Source organism: Myotis brandtii, unplaced genomic scaffold, assembly GCF_000412655.1.
Source record: "Myotis brandtii unplaced genomic scaffold, ASM41265v1 scaffold302, whole genome shotgun sequence".
In the NCBI taxonomy this organism is placed as follows: Eukaryota; Metazoa; Chordata; class Mammalia; order Chiroptera; family Vespertilionidae; genus Myotis; species Myotis brandtii.
In genome coordinates, this window is record NW_005361545.1 from 394,735 (window position 1) to 405,505 (window position 10,771).

The window sequence follows — 10,771 nt, forward strand, 5'->3', positions numbered from 1 at the left end:
ATAGATTTCAGAGAGGAAGGGAGAGGAGAGAGAGATAGAAACATCAGTGATGAGAGAGAATCATTGACCAGCTGCCTCCTGCATACCCCCTATTGGGGATAGAACCGCAATCCGGGCATGTGCCCTGACCGAGAATGGAAGAGCAACCGCCTAGTTCATAGGTCGATGCTCAATCACTGAGCCATGCCAGCAACCGCCTAGTTCATAGGTCGATGCTCAAGCACTGAGCCATGCCAGCCGGGTGAGTCTGTATTTATTTATCTGTTGGGTTAAGCAGGCAGTTTAGTACCTACCAACTACTCTGCTACTCAGATCACCTCCAATGAAGCGAATTTGTGTCAAGGGTGGGGGCATAGGAATCTCTGAAGCCCACAGCCCACCCACTGACAAGTAAACAAAGACATGTGAGCTTCATTCACAGAGCTGCCTGGCAGCCCTCAGATGATGCAAGGCTTTGGTCTTTTTTCAGTCTGTGACCATGACTTGTTGACCCATAAGTAAAAGACACTGAGTTTACTACACATTTCTTCTCTCTTTTCCATCCCAGAAAAATCTGAGACTGAACCTAATAAAAGGGAACTCTTTCCTTGCTGTCAATGATGGAAAACATATGACTGAAATGCCAAGAACTTTATACACCACCATTATGCAACTGGGGCAGTTGCTTGGCCAAAAAAAAAGCAGTTGGAGATGTTCCAGCAGTAACCACGTGAATGTGACAAGGTGATAAATACTAGAGGGTCTGGTGCCATGCGTTATGCTACAATCAGTGCAACAGCTCTCACCTGTTTCTATGGTATATATGAGTTCTGCATTTTCCCCTTTGTCTTTGTCCAGAGCCGTCACTTGCAGAACAGCTGATCCCAGAGCAGCCGATTCAAACACAGATGCTTCATACAGCGGGTTGGTAAAATAAGGACTGTGATCATTAGCATCTTCCACATTCACAATGACTCGGGCCAAGTTTCTTCGATAAGGAAACTCCTGATCTCTGACCTTTAGGCAAAATAACAAGAAGCAGTAGGACTAGAATCTTAAGTTGCAAAGAACTCACAGGGCGATGTCTGTAGTGAAAACAAAATGACAATGTACACAAAGTGCTTGACCCAGTCCCAGGCACATAGTAGGTGCTCAACAAATGGTAGTATTATCAAGTCAGATAATCAACTGAGAGCAGGGACCACATCCTCTTTATTACTTGGTGTTATGCCTGATGTTTGCTCTGTGTCCAGTCTGTGTTTATGGAACTGATGCTGGATATGACAAACACAGCAGTTTCTTCTGGTCCCCCTCACACAGCCACCACCTCTCACTTGTGCAAATAGCTGCTAATCGAATGGTGGATGGAGGTTCTCCTAAAGAGGAAGCTAAAAAGTGGAATTAATGAATGTAATGTAGGCATTGTCACTCATTCATTCACTCATTCATTCACTCATTCATTCATTGAACACTTATTGTCACTTATTATCTGTTAAGATCCAGAATGGACTCTGGTGGTTCAATGGTGAATTAGATGCAGTCCCTGACCTCAAGAACTTTAGAGTTGACTGGGGAATGCAAACTAGTCAACAAACAGCTCTACGGCCCAGTGGAAAGTGCCAGGATGGGACTAGTGAGAAGCACTTCACTTTCTATTCTGCTTTTTGGAAGAGGTGACAGAAATAAGTACAAGTGGTAAAATGGTGTTGATGGTTGTAGGCACGTATCTCAGGCAAAAAGAACAAACGTAGACAGAAGCCCAGTACTGGGAGAGAACCCTGTTCACTGGGAAGATGAGCTGAATCTTAACTTCTAAAATGTGAGACCCCATTTTCACTTCACCAAGGAACCTGCCTGACTGCTTTCAAGTTTCCCCTCTTTTGCATACGGCAAACGCTTGCAAATAAACAACTCTTTAACCACATGATTCTGAAGCAATTTTATGTAGCAATGATCAAATGTGTCCTTTCCGTTTGTTCCATGTTAGGCACCATAATTTGAAAGATGTGAAAAAAATCAGAAAATGTACTGAGAAGAGCCATCAAAGGGAAAGGGGGTTTTCAGAAATAATACCTAGAAGGAATGAGCAAACTGACTAAAATGCTTGCCATGGAGAAAGGCAGCATAAAAGACTTGTTTGCACTAAATATTCAGCTACGTAAATGACAGTGGCACAGGGTCACCAAACTGAATTTTGAGTTTGTTAAGGAAAGAATGAACAGAAATGACTTGAAGAATCATGAGAATGGAGTTAGTTACCTGCCTAAGGTTCCTGCCTCTGAAGAAATACCTGAAAGGCAACCCTGGTAAGTGTGGATTTCCCCTGTAAACTGGCCATTACACCCAAGGACCAAGCTGGACTCTGTATTTGGGGCTTACTGAAATCCAGGTCTGTTCCACATGATGGCCCAAGGGTGCTGGGACTTTGTCAGTTTTATATCTTTGGTGCCTAGCACAGTATTTGGTACACACTAGGTCAGCCGTGGGCAAACTACGGCCCGCGGGCTAAGGAAAGAATGAACAGAAATGACTTGAAGAATCATGAGAATGGAGTTAGTTACCTGCCTAAGGTTCCTGCCTCTGAAGAAATACCTGCAAAAGCAACCTGGTAAGTGCACTGGATTTCCCTGTCTGTAAACTGGCCGTCACACCCAAGGACCAAGCTGGACTCTGTATTTGGGGCTTACTGAAATCCAGGTCTGTTCCACATGAATGCCCAAGGGTGCTGGGACTTGGTCAGTTTTATATCTTTGGTGCCAAGCACAGTGTTTCGTACACACTAGGTGCTGGAGAAACATCTAATGAATGAATGAATGGTGGTCAGAGCGATGGGTTTGATGATTCCCGAGTCTCTCTTCTGTTCCCTGGGGTCTCAGCTGGAAACCATCGCCGAGGGAACGGCACTCCAGTTTCCTCTGGTCCGGAGAGGTTTCTGGACTTGGGAAGGAGGAGTAGCACTTAGAAGAACATGAATTCCAGCTGCTAGGGAACTGGTAGTCTCTTGGCGTGTTTTAAAGCCCAGCAGTACAGGAGATTAAGCCTCTGTTATCCCTCCTGGTCTTAAGGAACCCAGGAGGGCTCTGAAGGCAGAGGCTGTGCAATTGCCCCTAGGGTTCTTGGGTGGTTATAGGGACAGATTTTAGACCATAAACGAACCAAGGAGGCTTCTTGTTAATCTCTACCTCCCAATTACCGGAACTAGGCAAACTCCACTTTAAAATGAAAGCAACGTCTAAATAACTTGGAGGCCCCGTGAACCCACATGCATGTTTAAGGCTCTCTGCAGGCTTCAGTGTGTCTGAGTTCTCTTTTGTGCACTGGTATTTACTACAAGGTCAATGCCGGAGCAACGGTAATAAACGAATTCTCTAAATGCTTCCAAGGCCCGAGCACGGCATAGGTTCAGTAAAGGATTACCATTGCGATTAACTTCTCAAGGAACTTCCTTTAAACGTTTCCACAGAATCTTCTGGATGCAAACCAATACTATGTACACTGGGAGATTTATGGAAACACGGCCTGTTCCTCCCTCTCAAGTCAGTCTGTCGGCAGCATTTACCGAGCAGCCACTGTCTGTAGAATTCATCTCAAGTTTCAGTTTGGCAAAAATATGGAGTCGCTGCCTAACAATAGTAATTCCTCACTGAAATAAAAAGGTGAAAATGAAGGCAGCCCTGCTGTGAAGAGACCAGGTTTCCCACTGCTTACAAAACTGACGGGCCTTGTACGTCTGGAGGCGAAGGTGTGTGCCTTGAGGGGTCAGTGATCCTGCCAGGAGAGCAATTAAGCGTTTGGGCCTACCATGACGTTGAGGATGTGCTTGTCCTGGGCCTCGTGGTCCAGCCGCTCGGCAGTGTAGAGCACGCCGGTGCTGGGGTCCATGCGGAATTTTCTCATGCTGGCGGCGTCGATGCTGCTGTGCACCGTGTAGCTCAGCTTGTGCTTCTCGTCTCGGTCTGTGGCCTCGATCTGCAGTATCTCTGTGTCGGGGAGCACGTCCTCGGAAATTGTCACATCGTAACTCGGCTGAGAGAATTCCGGGCCGTTATCGTTATTATCCAGCACTTTGATAAATACCTATAGTTAAAAGAAGACAAGACTGAGGACTAATGCCAACGCCCTCTTTCCTCCCGCCCGGTCCTTGGATCCCAGCTTGGAGCAGCTATCTCAACGTGTAGGAAGTTCTTGTATGAAAATACTCTGTAATTAGAGGCTGACAGTAAACCAGGAGTTCACAGTGGCAGGGACGTACACTACAGCTGATCAATACTCTCACTATTAACTGAACAGCTAAGCTGGCCCCCAGGGGTGACAACTCCACAGGGCCACTTGAGGCACCATGTGAGAGACCACAAGGTGACCTCAGTGTGGTTCATTCCTATTATCTCTTTTTTACTTTTATTTTATTGATTTTTTGCAGAGAGTGAAGGAGAGGGAAAGATAGAAATATCAATGAGAGAGAATCATTGATCAGCTGCCTCCTGCACGCCTCCTACTGGGGGATTGAGCCTGCAACCCAGGCATGTGCCCTTAACCAGCATCAAACCTGGGACCCTTCTGTCCGCAGGCCGACGCTCTATCCATCGAGCCAAACCAGCCAGGGCTGTTCCTATTATCTCAAGTTGAGTGGCCTTCTCAGAGCAAGCAGAGCTTCTCAACTGCAGTGCCCACACATGGCGGCTCTTTCGGAAGGGACGTGTTGAGTAAAGAACATGATAGTGAAATACAAAGTTCCTAACTTGTGTTACTTTATAAATCATTTTGTTATAAAAATGTTCAGCCACATATAAAAGTCATAGCTTAATGAATCTTCATGTATTCATTGCTCAGCTTTGATAATAAGGAATTCACGGCTTAACCTTGTTTCATACCCACCTGCTCCCCCAAATTATTTTGAAGCAAATCCCAGCCATCATGTAATTTCAGTGTGTGTCTCTACATGACAGGGACTCTTAAATGCACACAATACCATTATTGCATCTATACAGAGAGAACTAATTCCTTATTGTTAATAAATATTCAGTTGGGGTTCATCTCTCTATAATTGCTTTTGAAAATGGAATGTACGTTTGTATTATACATATATATGTATATATATTTCATAGTTTCTTTTAATCAGGATATGCAAATAAGATCCAAACATTGCATTTGCTTGATGTCTTCTGATTTATAGATTTTCCCTTTATTTCCTTGCAATTTTTATGTTGTTATTGTTGGCAGTGAACAAACTGAGCCATTTTATCTTTATGGTTCCCACAGTCTGAATTTCACTCATTCCATCCCTGTGGGTTTTTTCTACAGGTCCTACTGTCCTCTGTATTACTTATACATTGCTAGTTTGATATAGGAGGCTTGATAGATTCAAGTTTAATTTTCTCCTCCTTTTTCTTTGACAAAAATACTTCATGAGTGATACAGTGCACTTCCATTCAGAGACACATACTACCTGGTTCTCCCTATGGTTATGTGATATTAACAGCCATTGATGATCATTGTACACATAACATTAACTTATTAAAAATACAAAATGGTAATGTTTTTAATTCTACAATTTCTTTCTCACTTATTAGCTGGAGGAGCTCTAAAAAGAACTCTTTGGTTCCTCTGATACACGCTTCCTGTAGGAACAGCAGCATAAATACTTCTTTTTCTCTATTTATCATTTCAAAAATAATGAGCTGGTTCTTCAGCTCCTCCCAAAGTGATCAATGAAGTATTTTTTTTTCAAGCAACGTTATGAACTCCTGAATTTAATCACATCTGATACGTTTCTGTCCATTAAAGTTACTGATGCACAAATGGCCCTTCCTTGGTCAGTGAGAGCCTTGCTTCAAATGGGCTCTTATGATATTTTGACACAACTACTGTAGTCTTTGATAGCTTACTTGCTTTACAATAATTTCTACCGGTATTTTTTTCCAAGTATTTTTTCTAACCCCAGTCCTGAATTATCCATTTCTTCAAAAAGTGTTGGTTACTTTTTAGTTAGAAGTGGCATTTAGAGATGATGATGTGTTAGTAGGGATGTTCATTGCTACTATTGTGTCTAGCTTTTACTCAGTGGACATAATCAGCAAAGTGTTTTGTTTCCTTGTTAATCCTCACCGAGGATATTTTTTCCATTGATTTTTAGAGAGAATGGAAGGGGGAAGGGAGGGATGGGGAGAGAGAAACATGGATGTGAGAGAGATACACTGATCGGTTGCCACCAGCCTGCAGTCCAACTGGGGCTAAGGATGAAACCTGTAGCCCAGGTCGGTTCCCTTCACTGGAATGAACCCACGACTCTTTGGTGTGCTGCTGGCACTCTAACCACTGAGCTAACTGGCCAGAGCAAAAGTTCTTTGTTTCTAATGATTATTTCATGAGTTGATATTGATACCTACAATTTAAAATGAGGGCATCTCGGTTTTTACTTAATTTCATTTTTTTAATATTTGTATCTCTGTTTTGCCATGCTGAAATTTCTCATGCCAATGACATCATCATAATTACTCATTGTTTTATTTGAAACACAAGAACAAAGCCTAAGCATAACAATGCCAACATTGTTATTATAATTACATTACAATTATGAACATTCAAAAACAATTTAGTATTATTTTGTAGTTATTTTTGTCCTCGGGATTTATCCTGCTGGGATATACAGTCAATTTAATGCTTTTAAAATCACTTAGATGCCCTAACCGGTTTGGCTCAGTGGATAGAGTGTCGGCCTGCGGACTCAAGGGTCCCAGGTTCCATTCCAGTCAAGGGCATGTACCTTGGTGTGGGCACATACCCAGTAGGGAGTGTGCAGGAGGCAGCTGATAGATGTTTCTCTCTCATCGATGTTTCTAACTCTCTATCCCTCTCCTTTCCTCTCTGTAAAAAATCAATAAAAAATAAAATAAAATCACTTAGATTAGTTCTTCTCTATGTGCTAAGCATTCTACAATGCAGAGGACAGTCCCCCACAATAAAGAACTATCTCACCCAAAATGTCAACATGTCACTCATTATATCCTGAAGGTCAGTCCACAGCAGTTTAGAAATATTCTTCCAATGGGTAGATAAATCATAGTTAATTCAATCAATCCTCTACTGATGTTCATTTAAAATGTTTCCTACTTTTGCTCTTAGGGCAGTGGTTCTCAACCTGTGGGTCGAGACCCCTTTGGCGCTCGAACAACCCTTTCACGGGGTCGCCTAAGACCATCCTGCATATCAGATATTTACATTACGACTCATAACAGTAGCAACATTACAGTTATGAATTAGCAACGAAAATAATTTTATGGTTGGGTCACAACATGAGGAACTGTATCTAAAGGGCCAGAAGGTTGAGAACCACTGTCTTAGTGTGTATAATGAAGAGCCTTGTACCCATGTCTTTTCATATTTTTGCTAGCTTATGTTTGGGACCCTAGATTGGGATTACTGGATCAAAGAAGAAGTGCTCATTCAATTTTGGTTGATAATTTCATATTCCCTGACCCAAAAGTTTTATCATTCGGCGTTCCCAGAGCAACACAGAGTGGGGCAAAGGTAGGTTTATAGTTGTGAGTACATAAAACCCAGAGTTTATTCTATTATTATTTATCAATTATTGTATCATTTTCCAAACAAACAACTGTATACCTGCTTTTGCCCTACCCGGTGTATGAGAGTGACTGTCTTCCCACAGCCTTGCCAACAGAGTACCTATGCAGTAAAACTTAGAGTTTCTGCTAATCTGATAGTTGAGAAATGGCATTTTAATACAGTTTTCATTTTCTTTTCTTTCATTATAAATATTTTCCTTTTCATCTGTTTAATAGTCATTTGCATTTTGTTTTCTGGGTTTTTTTTCTATTCATTTATTTAAATTTATCTTTATTGTTGAAAGTATTACAGAAGTCCCCTTTGGTTTTTTTTCCACTGACCCCCTCCACCCCACACCCGCTCCTATCAAGCCTTCTCCACACTATTGTCTATGTCCATGGGCTATGCATATCCTATATAATAAAAGCCTAATATGCTAAGTGTCCAGTCATCCATTCGACCAATCAAAGCATAATATGCTAATGATATGCTAAGGCCACTCAACTGCTTGCTATGATGTGCACTGACCACCAGGGGGCAGACACTCCAACCGGTAGGTTAGCTTGCTGCTGGGATTTGGCGGATCAGGACTGAGTGAGACAGGCTGGTCATGCCCCGGAGCCCTCCCGTGGTCCCTCCCTGGCCCCCGATCATGCACCGGTGGGGTCCCTCAGCCTGGCCTGCACCCTCTCGCTATCCAGGATCCCTAGGGGGATGTCAGAGAGCCGGTTTCGGCCTGATCCCACAGGCCAGGCTGAGGGATCCCATTGGTGCACAAATTTATGCACCAGGCCTCTAGTATGCATATAAGTTCCCCTGTTAATCTCTCCACTGTTCCCCCTACCCCTGCCTTTCCTCTGAAATTCCTATCTGTTCCATGGTCCTATGTCTCTGGATCTATTTTGTTCATCAGTTTATTTTGTTCATAAGATTCCATATATGAATGAGATCATGGATACTTGTCTTTCTCTGACTGGCTTATTTCGCTTAGCATAATACTCTCCAGGTCCATCCATGCTGTTGCAAATGGTAACACTTCCTTCTTTTTTACTGCTCCATTTCTTTTTCTGTTAAAACTATATCAAAGCATTCTTTTATGAATGAAATGGACTTTCCCTTTATTTTTGGAAAATATAATGATATAAATGGCAAATGTTTTCAATTTTGTCATTTATCTTTATTTTGCTCATGGAGATGTTTTGCTATGCAAAGTTTTTATTTTTTTATTTTTATGGTCACGTAATTGAATACATCAATCTTTTCCCTTGTTGTTTCTGGACCTTAAGCCATAGTTTAGAACATTTTCTACATTTCTAGGCTATAGTGAACACACTCATTTTTTATAAATAACATTTACATGTTCCCTTTACTTACATTTCCATCTCTAATCCATTTGGAATTTTTCCTGGTATATTATGTGAGGAATGGATCCAGTTTTATTTTTCTCCCCACATGGCTCTCCATTTATTTCAATGCCACTTTTTAGATCAACACTTTCCCAGAAATTTAAGAAGCCACTTTATTGTATACTAAGTTTATACATGCAAATGGTGCACGTCAGGCTTTTCTATTTTGTTGCATTGGTTTACCAGTCTTTTCAAGCATCGCTATCAAATGTTTTAATTACAGAGGCTTTTCAGCACATTTTAATTAGTTGGAAAAGCTAGGTCCTCTCTTTGTTCTTTTTCAGGGTTTTCCTGGCTATTCTTGCTTTTTATTCTTCCAAATGAACTTGATAATCCACCTGTATAGCACCTGACAGAACTTGGAGCATTTTAAATTGGGGTTATGCTGAGGGAGAAACGGTTTCTTTAGGATGGAGTCTTCCTACCCAAAAACATAGTTTGTCTTTTTTCATTTGCTCAAACTACTGTTTTGTTTTTCAGAGGCGTTTTAATTTTTCTCAAATAGGTTTTGAACATTTTTTAGAATTTATTCATGTGCTATCTTAAATTGTCTTCTTTTCCATTACACTATCTTTTTACTATTTTTTTTTTGCTATAAACGTAGGCTATTGAGTTTTGTAAGTTAAATTTATAACTTGCCACTTTCCTAAATTTTCTTATCACTTCCAGTAGTTTTTCCATTCACTCTTTTGAGCTTTTCTGATACATAATTATGCTACATGCAATAGGTATCATTTTACCTTTTTCTTTATAATCCCTATAATGCAACTTGCATTGACTACTACTTACAGCACTACTTAGTCAGTAGTGAAAATAGTGACATTCTTGTTGTATTTCTGACTAATGGGCATGCCTTTCGTGATCACCATTAAATATAGGCAGGCATTTGGATGCATTCCAGAAAATTGTTTACTTTTAAACATAAATTTAGTCAGACCATGGTTAGCCTCCTATCTGCACTTTGGCCCAGACGTGTTTTTTTTAAAAAAATATTTTATCGATTTGTTACAGAGAGGAAAGGAGAGGGATAGAGTTAGAAACATCAATGAGAGAGAAACATCGATCATCTGCCTCCTGCACACCTCCTACTGGGGATGTGCCCGCAATCAAGGTACGTGCCCTTGACCAGAATCGAACCTGGGACCTTTCAGTCTGCAGGCTGCCGCTCTATCCACTGAGCCAAACCAGTTAGGGCCAGACGTGTTTTTTTTGAGTTAGAAAAGTAGGTCCTGGCTCTCAGCTCTGTGCCAGGACCACTTGCCCATGGGAGTGACCCTGACGTGGGCACAAGCTTTGCCGGTGGTTTAAGGCAGAAAAAGGAGTGAGAAGTGTGCCTATGGAGTTCTGGGTATTGTTTTTATCCCCACTGTACTTGGAAAGTCTACTACATTCTCTGAATGTCAATTCTTTCCTTTAAAAAGTTGAAGTTAACTTAGTCAAGATGCTAAAATATTTGTGTTCACAGAAGCAGTTGCAGCAATGGGGTACAGAAGCCTTTGCAGCAGCAAGCCTGCCCTGACCTTCAGGAAGTTCCAAAGTCGATGTGCTCTTGAAAAGCTGGCCTCTTTCTGCTTGCTTTGTCCTGAGCCTAATCTACAGTCAGAACAAGTGTTTCTCTGTAAAAAGACTTCCTTTTCCTCATTTGCTTTTTATTTCCCACAGTTGGGGCCATTTGTGAGCTCCTGGACTAACAAACAAAGCAAAGTAACTCTCAAAGATGCTGTGTTCAAAATGGTCATTGAAAGGCCTAAGGAAGTACAATGGACTCAAAGCAGGAGGAGACCTGAATGTAGGAAGTCTCTTCAGGGCTGGTTTCCATGCTG

At 41.6% G+C, this 10,771-nt stretch overlaps 1 protein-coding gene across 2 annotated transcripts in view; it reads right to left on the minus strand.

Moving 5' to 3' along the window:
• The window catches only part of FAT3 (FAT atypical cadherin 3), a 535,794-nt gene that overhangs the window by 95,659 nt on the left and 429,364 nt on the right, over nt 1-10,771 (minus strand). For both annotated transcript variants that reach the window (XM_005869663.2, XM_005869662.2), the window contains exons 7-8: nt 3,781-4,056; nt 786-996 (exon numbers count right to left, since the gene is read on the minus strand). In XM_005869663.2, coding sequence (XP_005869725.1) covers nt 786-996; nt 3,781-4,056 — 487 coding nt within the window. The remainder of the gene's footprint in view (nt 1-785; nt 997-3,780; nt 4,057-10,771) is intronic.